Source organism: Neodiprion pinetum, chromosome 2 (genome assembly GCF_021155775.2).
Source record: "Neodiprion pinetum isolate iyNeoPine1 chromosome 2, iyNeoPine1.2, whole genome shotgun sequence".
Classification (NCBI taxonomy): Eukaryota; Metazoa; Arthropoda; class Insecta; order Hymenoptera; family Diprionidae; genus Neodiprion; species Neodiprion pinetum.
In genome coordinates, this window is record NC_060233.1 from 40,820,346 (window position 1) to 40,833,897 (window position 13,552).

General features: G+C 47.7%; 1 protein-coding gene across 2 annotated transcripts in view; it reads left to right on the forward strand.

The window, feature by feature from the left end:
• Positions 1–4,829, forward strand: part of LOC124211577 (zinc finger protein 845) — a 38,822-nt gene extending 33,993 nt beyond the window's left edge. For both annotated transcript variants that reach the window (XM_046610787.2, XM_046610789.2), the window contains exons 8-9: positions 1,521–1,734; positions 4,494–4,829. In XM_046610787.2, coding sequence (XP_046466743.1) covers positions 1,521–1,734; positions 4,494–4,718 — 439 coding nt within the window. In that variant the 3' untranslated portion in view covers positions 4,719–4,829. The remainder of the gene's footprint in view (positions 1–1,520; positions 1,735–4,493) is intronic.
• Positions 4,830–13,552: the final 8,723 nt, after the last annotated feature.

Sequence of the window (13,552 nt, forward strand, 5' to 3'; positions counted from 1 at the left end):
TCGGCAGATTCGGATTTTAGCCGCATGTATACACACGTCGAGGCAACCGAAGCAATTAGTTTTAGGCTGAGGTCCACCTCGCGCACCTGGTCCTCACCAATTAGTTCACCCTTAGTCCAATTGGCGATTTCAAGCTCGATCGGAAATTTCCGAGTGCCTTGTACCCACCGCCGCTGAAAATCGTAATTGAAAGATGTGGGAAAAAATCATTATACGCGCCGAACTGTTCGAATATATCGTCAAGTGTTCCCTCCGCTTTTTGCTCGTTCAAGGAGACTCTAATTAACGAGGTTTGCTGAGATCCGAGGAATCTTCAGCGAGTCGAGCGAATCGCGTCCTGCGGCGGTGGTCCTGCAGGAGTATAAGTGTCACCCCGGTAGCCCGCGCGATAATTCATCGTGAATTGAGCACTTGGTACGTGAGCCGGACACCGCTGAACAGAGTCGCGCTGTGTGGCAGAGTAAATCACGGACCATTTTAATTAAACGTGTCACGCATTTCGAACCTGATATACACCTCCTATATTCGTACAGGCGTGCGATGCGTGCCGAGTTGGTTGGTATCCAAGCGCGTTGCGTTCCCATATGTATATGTATATATATATATACCTGGACGCGGGCACGATGATGTACGTTTCATAGGCGCATGTCCTTTCCGCTATCATAATAGTCCGCCTGTGATACGTCAAGCAGACGCGTTGCGTTGTTCATCCCCAGCGCTTTTTAATCCTCCGACTACACATGTTGGTACGTAACCGGTGAAGATATCTTCGATAATTTGCTCGATCAGACGCGTCGCGGGTCGTTAATAACCGTATATTATGATCACTCGTCTCTCCGGTTCGTACTACGTGTATGGATTGTTGTATATACAATAACAAATTGTATCCGGGTGAATACGATATGGTAACGATCAGGAATTATCAAATTAAATTGCTCTATCGATTAACATAAACTCTTCAGACATATTGCGAATTGTCGACCGGTTTAACCAGCTGTCATAAATTGCACGGATCATGACTCTCGAGATATTATTATGCTGGAAAGGTTTAAAAAAAAATGAAGAAATACAACCTTTGTGCGTTGCTTAAAATTTACTCAATTACTGTCATCTGAGGTTAACTGTTACCATCGCAAATCAAGAAGTGACACGATCTGTATGGCTGACATGATTGAATACTCGTCGTACTTGTGCAGAATGCGACGTAGGTACTTCTCGATCAATTTCTTTTTCTGTTTGTCATATCGATTTCTTGCCTAAGAATTTGAATAAAAAATCAACGATTCCTTCAAAGGTTAATTAATTCCTACGCCAATCTAATATTCATTTAATCCAACCGACAATCCATTTTCGTTAACTTAAACATCAACGACCCATATTTTTATCTAATATGAAAGATAGTAATAGAAAAACATCCTCAAGATATTGTCACGTTAACGTGACAGTAAATTATCCACGCCTGCCATCCTACGTAATATCGCTTCTGTACCAATCTGCCTAAATTCAAGGACGTGTTTCAGACACCAAAACTATCACGAACGTCGAAGACCCATCGAAGACGAGCAGGACGGCGCTGCTGGGAGAAAAGTTTTGGATAAAAATTTTTACCACTGTGCTTATACCGGCTGCGAATTCAAGACCAAATTAAAATCCCACCTGCATCGACATCTCCGACTTCACACCGGCTCCAAGCCGTACAGATGCGCCCATTGCCCCTACGCCAGCAACAACTTCGTAAGCATGTTGTTTTTCTATAATTTATACTCGTACTCCAGGTTTTCAGCATCCTGCGAATTCGGCACAATCGTGATGTGGTGACGGAAGGACCAAAATCGAATCGTAGTAGCTAGTATATCTAGAAATCCAGAAATTCAAATAGCTCCAAAGTTCGTTGACTTGAAAAGTGAAAAGTCATTGAGTTTCAACATTACAGATTTACTGTAAGTAATCAGTAAATCATACGTTGCATAGAAAGGCAAAGAATCATTGCCACCCTTTCGTCTCCACCTTTTCGCTCTCATTGTCTGCGAATTGTTTCCAAAACTTGACGTTAGGAGAATGAGACGAGTCTTGGTAACATCGATATTTAAGATTTGACTAACGAAAAGTTACGACAAGGGGTTGAAACGAGTCGCGAGGGTAGATTGACGAGGAACGAACGGTGGTAAAACTTTGAGTCAACTTTGGATCGCGAACGAAAAAGGAAATAGTAAGGTAGGTATTTTATGGGTTTGACGTCCTTGGCGACTTCGGGGACGGGCGTAAATTAGATGCCGTGAGTCTTAACCACCTTAATGTTTGGTCCGCAGTGCCGCAAGAGATAAGATAACGAGTTAATTGTGCTCCGTGGCGAATGTGCCCACACACGTACGGACGAATGAACGGATGAACGAGTGAACGAGGGAACGAACGGCAATCATACCGCGCACGTCCAGTATGCTAATGCTCTTTGAGGGTTTCGTTGCGATGCGCGCTGCACCGCGGCGACCATGTCTTTTTGATAGCGACATAAACTCGATCCGGTGGCTCCCCCTACCCCCGCTCTTCCCGCCTCCCCCTGACCCTTGATCGCCGCTCTCCTCTTACGTACGAGCCAGCGATCAGGAATACGTACTGTACCAATGGGATCGGCGTACTTTGCTTACAATCCGGCTGCCGGAGGAAATTGAAGTGCGGGTGACTCCGCAGTCATGTCTCCATTTTGAAATCACGACGTGTAAGAACAAACATTTTCTACGAGTTTGTCTAGTCTTTTGACTTCTGTTACTCCTTTTCACTGCGGTATGGAAATTAATGTATACGGGTTTTTGAGTCATCACCGAATACCTCGTAAAGTATCGGCTTTCGGCGATTAAAATATTACCGAATTCGATAATTCCTGAAACGGTACGCGAAGATTATTCAAACCACTGCTCATCGATCACACGGATAAAACTCGTCGGAAACAGGCTCCAATGTTGAAACTGGACATCCTTCACTGTCTCAAATGTGGCATTATTTGATATGGCGGTAATCCGCGTGAATTTTGTCGGCGTAAAAATCGTCGATGCCACGTTTTATCGTTGGCGTAGTAAACATGCGCCGTCTACTCGAGGATGATTTAATCTCGAGGAAAAACTCTTCCGTACAAGGATCCCGTTGAGTCTGCGGAGTCTGACGCGTTTTGCGATGAACGAGACCGGGGTGCAAGGGACAGGGCGGACATAAATTTCGAAGACACGCGATCGTCGCCTGATCGCCCGAGGTGTAAGAGTTCGATAAATTTCACCGACGAAGTTTCATCGCGGCCTGAGCCAGGTGTTGTAACGAACACCAAGCTCGCACTCTCAGCGGATGTTTGCTCAGTATTTTAATAAGGAACGGGGCACGAGCCGTTTAACGGTCCCAAGGTACGCTGCGTCGACGAGATTACGGAAAAGCCACTTTTCCCTCGCCCTCTTCATCCTCCTTCTCATCCTTTTCCTGATTCACTCCGAATCCCGCCGAGACAAACTTCCACGAGTTTATACGATACCGCGAAAAACGGTGGCAGCGGTGGGATGTCTGGTTTGTTTTCTTCCACTTTCGCGAGCTTCCATGGACTCGTGCCTTGGAATCCGATCATAGAGGCCTGTCCAAGACCAAAAAACAATCTTCACGACCCGGTGGATTAAACCTTGGTACGAAGGCACTTAGTCAACGGTCTCTTCAAGACTTGCACCGCAATTTTTATCCGGCCTCGAAGAACGAAGGGTAGTTAGCAACGGTGCGAGGCGGCGACTCGGGCGGTGCAGAAGTAACACATTCGTTATCTGCTAAATTGGAATATTTACCGCGTTAATTACAGTTTATACTCAGCACGACTGCAACGATCCAACCTGGAGATTTTGGATGTAAGAGTTATCGTATTAATTATTGCGTGCGCCGAGGTCTTCGCTTATATTTTATTTTTTTCTTTCTCCTTTTTCACGTCATTTCCTTTTCCAAAATTCCAAACGAAAATGTAAAAGTGTCGAAATCGTTATAGAGAAACATGTAGAAAACGGGTGAATTCTCTCGTTTCCTCTGCTCTCAGAAAAGTATCCATATTTCAGTCTGCGCACAGATACTAGAGTGGGAAGATTTGCCTAATCAATTCAATCACCGGTAAGATAGAGTCTCGTTTTCGAGAATATCATTGACCCCTGCGGACTTTCTGCGGGAGTACAGAACGCTTCGGGGACACCCGATAAGACTGCTTTGAATATCGCGTACGTGCTCGTGTGCCTCAACCCACACACGGGTCGTGACCATACACAGGGTGGATTTGAAAACGGGCAAAGATACGTAGAAACTCTGCTGAAGCGGCAGAAAGGGGGGCGGAGAAGGCAATCGAGCGCTGGGATAAAGTATAACGAGACCGTCTCATTCCGTGCCTTCTAGATGCGTTGTTTTTTGCTCCCCTCGTTTTCTCCCATTTTTCTTATTCATGTTCTATTCTCGTTCTGTCGGGATCTCGGGCTGCCGATGCTCAGGAGAACCTCAGGAAGCACGTGCTCTCGACGAGGATTCACCCTGGGAAGTCGATATACGAATGCACGCACTGCGACACCTTCAGGACGAACTTTTCGAGGGAACTGCGAGCCCATCTTCTTCAAAAACACAACGACAATTTCCCGACCCCGGAACTCGCTGCTAGCCACGTCGCCTCGATGTACAATCCCGAATCGGGTTCTCCCGAAATCCAACCTCAGGAGTAAAATAGTGCCTGAGAATCGAGGGTGGCAGAAAGTGAGGCTAAGTAAGAAGAGAGCCAAGAGAGATAAGTTTTTTTACGTTTAACAGAGTTACCGATTTCAATAAAAAGTGTACCGACTGCATCGTGTGTTTGACATTGTATGGAAAGAGGTCAAAAATCAGGCTCCCGTGGTTTCCTTCATCCTTCACTGCGGCTCGGCGCTTTTTCAATACAGCAGCGACGTGTATTTTAAGAAATGATTCAAAGTCCACGCGGCGGAGTGAAGAATTCCAACAACAAGACACAAGCCGTAAGTATGTAGAAAAAGTAGATCCAGCCGTCTGTTGGGACGAATAATTTATCGGCTAATTAACGAGGATGTCCTTCATTACGAGCGGCTGTAGCCCGAGGTGGAGGTCGGTGGGGCAGTTCGCGCGGTCCCCGGCATTATTTGGCGACCGAATATTTACGACTCCGTCCTACGGATCGCTTGGTAGGCCCCTCGATGCCGCTCCAAACTGTTGCAAGGCCCTGTAATGATGTGTCCGCTGTCGACCGGTCGCGGTGTTATACTGATTCAGGTCTCCAAGCCGGAATTTCTCCCCGCGAACCTTCCTCGCTTATACGTTCTGCTCTCCTGTAACTCTCAAGCAACAGCAACAGCAGCAGCAGCAGGCAGCGAGAGATGCAACCAGCCAGTGTAACCGACGAAGGTGAATCGCAGATCGGTAAAGTCCCATCGCCTCTACAACTCCCTCTCATCCAGCGTGGGAAACAGCTAAGACAAAGGTATCGGCGCTTCGATGTCGCGGTAAGCCTTCTCCTCCAATTACCCACTGCCGTGCGGTGGAAAATTTATATATTACCTCAGCATTTTTCTTCTCTCTTACGTTGTTCATCCGACGCGAGATCATTCGACATTTCGATCTCGAGGTGATGACGCCTTCGGTTGCTTCTCGCGCAGTTCAATTTCAATAAATTATACCTTTGTCATGGAAGATGGACCCGTTGCGGGTGTCCACCGGATGAATTCGAGTGACTTAAAATACCTACTCGGAATTGATGGGGATGCAGCAGCGTGTAACGATCCGGGAGTGATCATTGGTACCAGGTATCCGCAGTGCGACTTCGGTGTGACGACCTTTGCTGCGAGCGGAGCAGCGACTCTGTTAATTGCTTTTCTTTGTCTGGAATGTTTGGAAGTGAAATTAGTGGGAAAGATTGTAGGTCGGTTTTATGGCCTTGGTGTTATTTTTATTTATTTTTTCGTTGTTTCTTTCTTTTCTACGCTTTTTATTACAGCAACTTTCGTGGAAATAAATGCAATATTGCCCGAGACAGCAGGCAACGAGTTCTTTCCAGATTTGACGAATATCATGGAATAGCGTGAGCTGGCGGCTGGCTTATGGATCCGTGGGCAAAAGTAGGCGTCGAACGAATACAGCTGGTAGGTAATATCGTGGTGTACGGTTTTACGAGCGCATGAGTCAAAAAATTTAATTTCTTGGAGAATATGTTTTTTTTAAACCAATGAAAACACCGTCCCACCATTACCTGACGGCATATGCCATCTTTGCCGGTGATTTATTGGCGGTTCCACAAGACGTTTCCTACACGCCGCGGGCGAAGATACATGCTGCTGCGGGACATGTTCGGACGTTGGGAAAAACGTTGGTTCGTTCCTGAATACAAGTATCGAAATTATGCGTCGGCCCGTCAGGCGTTGACCCCGAGTTTTTTGGGGTCCGGTGACGAGCAGCCGTGTCCGAACGTTCACCGTAACTAGTTTCCCGATATTTATAACGCCGTTGAAAAATTAAGGAACAAGATCTCCGCCGGCTCTATGGTCTACTAGCACTACGGACAGCTGTAAGGCGCGACGTGATGCAGCGTTAAAAATCCGAGTGGAACGCCGCGGCGCGTTCCTTAATGAAGATATAAAGACGTTTGCCCTCTCAGAGCCGCGTCGGTGTCACCCTGGAGGAACGAGCCTCCCTTACGACACCCGACGCGTGATCCTTAGTCTGTAAGATCCGCGCAGCGACGAAATTCTGCGAATTTCATTACCCCAATTACACCTGGTGGTAATTTCACGGTTCGCAACCTGCTGACGCTAAACGCGGTTCTCCGTTTATACAGGGATCACTGTTGGATTTGACTCGAACGTCAGTTTTTTTTACTTTCCAGCAGAGATATTATGCTGCGAAAAACCGAATCAATGGACTCGGGCGGCGATGAATATTTAGGAACGTCAGAGAATGGAAGAGACGTTACGATGTCGAGTTTTCAAAGAGGCCAAAATTTAGTTAATAGAATTTTAAAGTGTAAGAAGTCGAAATATGGAATCTTATATGAATGAATAACAATACCGAAAGCTACAGCATAGAATCGTCGGTATTTTTACAATTGCCTAGATCTTAAAAGTCAATATTTCAGGCGACAGAGTTTGGCATTCCAAAAATTCCACACTCTTACCCTTCTATAATTTTTGAATCTCTCTACATTTTTATCCACACTCTTGGATAAAAATAGATAGAAATGGACAAAGGAAGGCTTGTAAAAAATCTAGTGCTTGTTTGCATAACTTCAGAAAATTTATTCAAAGAAACTATGTAAGTATGTAACGTAGATTTTTTCGGTTTTTAAAAAATTCAATCTCCATCGTTCGGGAAATTGTTTCTAAATAAAAAATTAAAAGAAGTCACATATTTAAAGTTACTCACACGATTAGTGAGTTCCGTCTAAATATCTGAACCAGACTAATTTAGATACCGAATTAGGGAAAAATTTTGGATAAATTTCTCATCTCGAAAACGTGAATAATTCAAGGAATTAAATTTCAAGTAGCTGCGGTCGTCCCTTGATCCTGACCAGTGCGGAAAGCTCGCAAGCTGCACTTCGCAGTCGCAGTCCTTGTAACAGGGAGAGGAAACGTATCCTTAACAAACACACGCGAAGCACTCTAATCTTCGCTCCGATCACGGACCGCCGGCGAGACGCGCAGCGTCGACCGTCCGTCGTAAAATTAATAAGCGGTCGTCTCACGGGGAGTATAAAGACGTCGTGATCTCGGGGGGGCGCGAAAAAGAGCCTGAAGGAGGCCTTTCGAAGCGTAAGTATTAGCGGGCCCGCAATGCATGCAACTGGGAGTCGAGGAGTCAGTTGAGGACTCGCGAGGAGAGATCGACGCGTCGCGGCGTCGCGACGAGCCGAGGACGAAAAGGACGACTCCTTCCTCCGGCTCTTTGATATATGCGGTGCCTCGTTCGGTAATTAAGATGGCCGTTGCGGTGAGAAAACTCGCGAGGGTGTAGCACGTACCCCGCTGCTATCGCTGCGTGACATCCCTCCCTGCATCTTGTACCGCGGGACTAGATTTAGATGAAGTTGTTCTAGCCCAGGTTACACCGGCATAACTTCACCTTTAATCGTTCCTCGATTGTTTCTACCTGCAGGAATCGGCGTCGTTGGTTTTGGATCACGATTACTGCACGGTGAGTTCATCATTGCTTGCAGGATAACCTCAGAGGTAAGTTGACAATTTTAGTTTCTATTTTTTTTTTTGAATTTCGAACGATTCGCCGAGTTTTTGTGAATTCAATTCATTTTTCCCCAGTAACGACTGCCCGGCGAGCTTCGTCTCGCATCGATCGTTACTAAAAAACCGTCTCTCCCTGCATTGAAGGCACCAATAATTCTCGCGCTGTTTGAGAACGTGAAACTGACGTCCAGACGATCTTTCTCTTATTATACGCGTAATTATAAATTTAAATGAATTACGCGACTCGCTGATGGTAGCTGGTGGATACGTACAAAGGTAGGTATTAATGCGACTTCGAGATTACATCCGATTTACATATTTACGCCACTTGTATTTGTATAGGTGGTTTCTACATCCATACGACAGAACGCATACTCAATCAGCGATAACTATCGTAAACCGATCGTCATGTGCCGTTGGCAGGAAATAACAAATTTCAACGAACACTGTACCACGCCAGATCGACTCGTGTGAATGAAATTTCTTCTCGTATGTACAGGCGAGTGGTACCTCCGTTACACGTTCGTGTTGGTACCCTTATAGCGGACGTGACAAATTCAATTACCAAACTTACATGTACACGCTTTCAACTTCTCTTAATTCATGCGCAGCTGACGTGAAGACGTACAATCATTGTGCAGTCTGCCTTTCCAGGATACCAACACATCGCGCTGTTTATTCATGAGATTTCGTTTAGACGCCGAAGGAAGAACCGAGTGATTTTGTCTCGGCGATTATCACGTATTAAATTATAAATTCGTTGGGATCGGTGATTCCGCCACAAGACGTGGATTCCGAAGGATTCGATAAAGCGGTCATTGCTTGTTCCGAGCCGATCGCGGACATCCGAGAGGAAGATCCTCGGGGCGAAGTCTTAACCGATGAAAAAGGGAGGAACTGCACTCGAAGTCCAGCGAGGTGGAAGGCGACAGAACGGAGAGAAGAGCTCGGCGGGCAGGTGTAACTGCGAGGGCGGTGCGTGCGCGAAGAATTGGCGTGCAGGAGCAGCCGAGGATCGGCAGGAGGGTGAAGGGAACAGGGAAGAGGGAGCAGGGCCGAGAGGATTGATGGGCATCGCCGTTAATGCCGTTTGTGTGTAGCGGCAGCGTAAGCGTCTCTCGCCTTACAGTAATTAGCTCGACAAACGCAGGACGCCGGACCATCAATTCCTGCGGGAGACCGCGGTCTCCCGTATCTCGAATTAAAGATTCGATGCCTCCAGCTGTCCTGTCCGCGTGCACTTCACCCTTACCCGGAATGCAAATATATATTCCGGCGTCTTCGGTACACGGTGCTCTTATCGAAATACCACCGCACATACACACGTCCCGTTTCCCAGGGCCCGACGACGACGCTCCTGGAACCGCCTCACGCGTGCCCCGCCCGCGGGGAAAATAAGCACACCAAAAAGAAACCCGCCGCCCGCGCTATCGACGCGAATATCCCGGGTAAAACGGGGGCCGCGTTGAACCCCGACGGTGACGTCGTGAACCCCGTGCTCGTGGTCAACCGGTTTAATTAGACCGATGTAACTGAGAAATTCTGGATGCAAGCGCGGCTCGAAACCGCCCCAAGACGATCCGGAATGGTCTGCGTTTAGAAACCGCCGCACGATTAGTTGAATAAATAAGGCTAGCTTTCCTCTTTTCCTTCTCAGTGCGGGATTTTTCCCACACTTGGAATATCGGCTCGTTCGAGAATATTTCATGCGTGATGCGGCTTTTTTGCAAGACGGCAACGCTGCTAATTAGTCCCTAACCGGAGGAGTATAATATTCAGATAATTAATTGCTCCGAACAGTCTTGAACTGGTTAATGCCGCCCCGTCGATATTAATCGTGCTTCGTTATTATCCCCTTTATATACCACGGAATATGTAAATACCAACTACGTTTTTATATAGGTATACATACCCTTGCGAGTTTCAGGAAATTTTTCACCGCGACGATACGCGATTACAACTGCAGCCGTTATCGCTACTGAAAATCTCGCCAAATTGGCACGCGAGATTCAGTGCTCTCTTTTCAACTCGTACGATATTTTGCAATTATTCGGTAAATTACCGATCACTTCGGAAATCATCGCAGAATATGCAGAATACGTTTCTGCACGTGTCCATATTTTCTCAAATCATCATTTCTTTCGCTGCTATGCATATAGCTATAAACTCATTCGTGCAGATGCCGAGCAACTCGCAACACGCGGTAGGAATAATTCACCGAGTGGTCATCGTAAAGCAGATCGGAACTGTGTAGAGAGAGAGAGAGAGAGAGAGAGAGAGAGAGAGAGAGAGAGAGCGAGAGAGAGAGCTAGCTCTTGGGTAAAGGGGGTATAGGTTTATATACGCAATCTACTTGATCTACACGATTTATGGATCAAAGAGAGTGCAGGAGGCCTTGGCGCGGAGTTCACCTTGAACCTGAAGTAAGCTGAACGAGGGAAAATCTCTGTGTCACGACTGGAACCACAGTTCCTGCACGGCTAAGTCGCCGAAGCCGTGCAGCAGCTCGTAATTATCGATGCCTACGGATTGACCAGAATTAGTCTGCGAGTCGGAGAGATTTACAGGCCGCGATGTTAGATCCGAGATACACGCAAGGTGGGGGCCACTTCGCCGAAGGAGGAGTCGCGGTACTGCAAATCCTACACAAGACTATTATTCCCCTCGGCTGAAAGCGTATCTTTCCTTCTCTCCTCTTCTCCTCCTCCTCCTCCTCCTTCTCCTCCTCCTCCCCCACATGCATGTAGGTACCTTATACCTTATACCTCGTCGAGATTTCTATCTACTTCGTTTTTTCTTTCGCTTCTGCGGCTCTACCTCCACTCATTAAAACCTCGCTATTATCGCTCTTTCCGCGCTGACTTTGGTCCCGAAGACGCGGGCGTCTTGCACCTGCACTCTGACGCGAAAAGGGGGAAAAGCTGAACGAGGCGAAATTCATTTCGGCATTCTCTAGCGGTTTCCGCATATCCTCTTCCCACTGCTAATAATTTCCGGGCATCTCCGATTCAAGGACCCCTCCGTAATTTCGTTCGCCGATATCGAGCATCCCGTTTTACACGCCTTTAGCGTGCCGCTAAGATCAGCTACAGCTGCAGGGTGCGTGCCGACGCGCCTGCATTCGGATCTCTGGTATTTTCAACCCTCCAGCCTGGGTTTGGTCAAGGGCTGATGCGGCCGCCTCGGTCCGCCGCCATATTACGAGAGTGGATATTTATGATTGAAACAAATCAAACGTTATCAAGCATACCGGGACGGTGATAAAGAACACAGAGGGACGCCGAGGCATCCGACCTTCCTCCTTCTTCTACTCTCATCGGCTTGTGGCAACGGACCCTTATCGCTCCTGCCTCTTGACTCGGAGCAGAGGATAGCAAGAGAGGCATGTATTCAACGTAGAAGCTCGAACTCGGAGTCTGGAATCGTTTTGTAAAACCGAAGAAGAATTCTTTACGTAATATTTATGAAGTATAATATTTATTCACGCTGCTAAGAAGTTTTGACGGGAAATGTTTTTCAAAAAATTTCACTCCGACAAAACTGAGTCGAGCAAATTTTTGATTCGACGGTTTCCCAGGTCATTTAAATTCACACCCGGTTTAATATTTATAATTAAGTTTTTACCTTATTTTCGATCATTTTTCATCTTACTGACTACACTGACCTCACAGTAGGATACAAAATCACAGAATACTTGCTTCTACTGACTTAATAATTCTGGTGGACAAAAACATGCGGAAAAATGTATCCAAATCGCCTGAGGCACCAGTTTCGCAAGACCTTAATCTCGCCGGGTGATTTCGGTATTCAGTTTTTTGCGTCGATTCGCAGAGCAGAGGGGGAAACGACAAATCACGATCTGAAAGGCCATTGGAAGTGTCGCTCTGACATTTCGGAGTTGGCTTCCCAGGACCAAGAAGAGATCGCAAAGATCTGAACCCCTCGCTTCCTCCGCCGTGCAGGAACACAAATACCCGGCACTGTTACGCGGTTACAGGAACATCTGCAGGCACCTCGCCCGAGTCTAAAAACGTGAAGAATTCCGAAAACGCGGCGGATTTTTCACCGGCACATCCGAACTTACCCACACCAGGAGACCTCGCGAGCAGTGATGTAGAGCCATCGTTGCTCGCATCACGTCGATCCGTTCTGGGCCCTCGGGCCCGGACCAGCTCTCCGGCCGCTCCTCTCGAAGGTCCCCAAATTCGACGAGGCGTACACCTCGGGACGTACGGCCCCGATATTCGGCGGTGAAGCGCATGAGCAGATCTGTGAAACACTGCGGCTGCGATCGGCGGAGCCGGTTGATTTGTAGTCCGGGGATTCGCGGCTCTTCGATGCTTTATGAACCGATCAGTTTCGGCTTCGCGGGTCCATAAACGTCAGCGGTCCCAAGGCTCGGGCATGAGGCGATTCGCTCGAAACCCGCGGCCCACGTCGAGGCGCGAATCACCCTGAGGCGAGCGGCCGCGTGTGTGTCTGTCCGTCTGTCTGTATGCGCTGGATCTGAACGAAATGCCTCGAAGATCTCGACGGTCCCAGGAAAGTAACGAATGGCCCGTCGAAGACGATGCGCCGTGCGATACCGGGAGCCTTCTGCGTCCGCAGCTTTCGTTACTTCGCTTCGCCTTGCCTCGGTTAGGCTCACTTAGCCGCGGACTGCCGCGACTCTTCTACGCTGACTCCCTGCCCAGACGATTCCGATACCATCTAAGGCCCAACTACGTCGCCGCTTCCCCCCGTCCCGAAGACCTTGACGATCTTACCGATTCGGCTACCGCGGGATTAATTCGGGACCGTATCTCAAATTGCACAGAAATTATGTGGCTTGGTTTGGGTCAGGTACCAAGGAGGGCGATCAGGGGTCCTAAAACAAATACCGATTCTGACATCGATCATCGCCTGATCAGGTCACTTGGGCATTGAGATGCCAGAACTTCCGCACAGCCAGTCACTCTTATTCGTGTTCTGGTACAATCGTGCAATTTTTGTAATTCAGATAGGGTGATAGAACGGTCTCGGCAGACGCCGAATACTTTCTCGAAGAGAAGAGAACGACGTCGAGGGTGACTATAAGGAGCCCGAAGAGGAAGACGAAGAGGGAGGGAACACGAGCAGAGGAAGCAGAAGCTTCATCGTCCAGGATAAAAATCAGACTAACGATAAAACGAGGAAATTCTCGCAGTAGGCCTGCAGACTGGGACAAGCGTCAACGGCCATTACCCAGGTCGTAACTAGCGCTGGGGGTCGGCGTTAATGGGGCGATGAATTTTTGCCCTGCCATCTCAGCCGAGGATTCGCGGTTCCGGATGCGT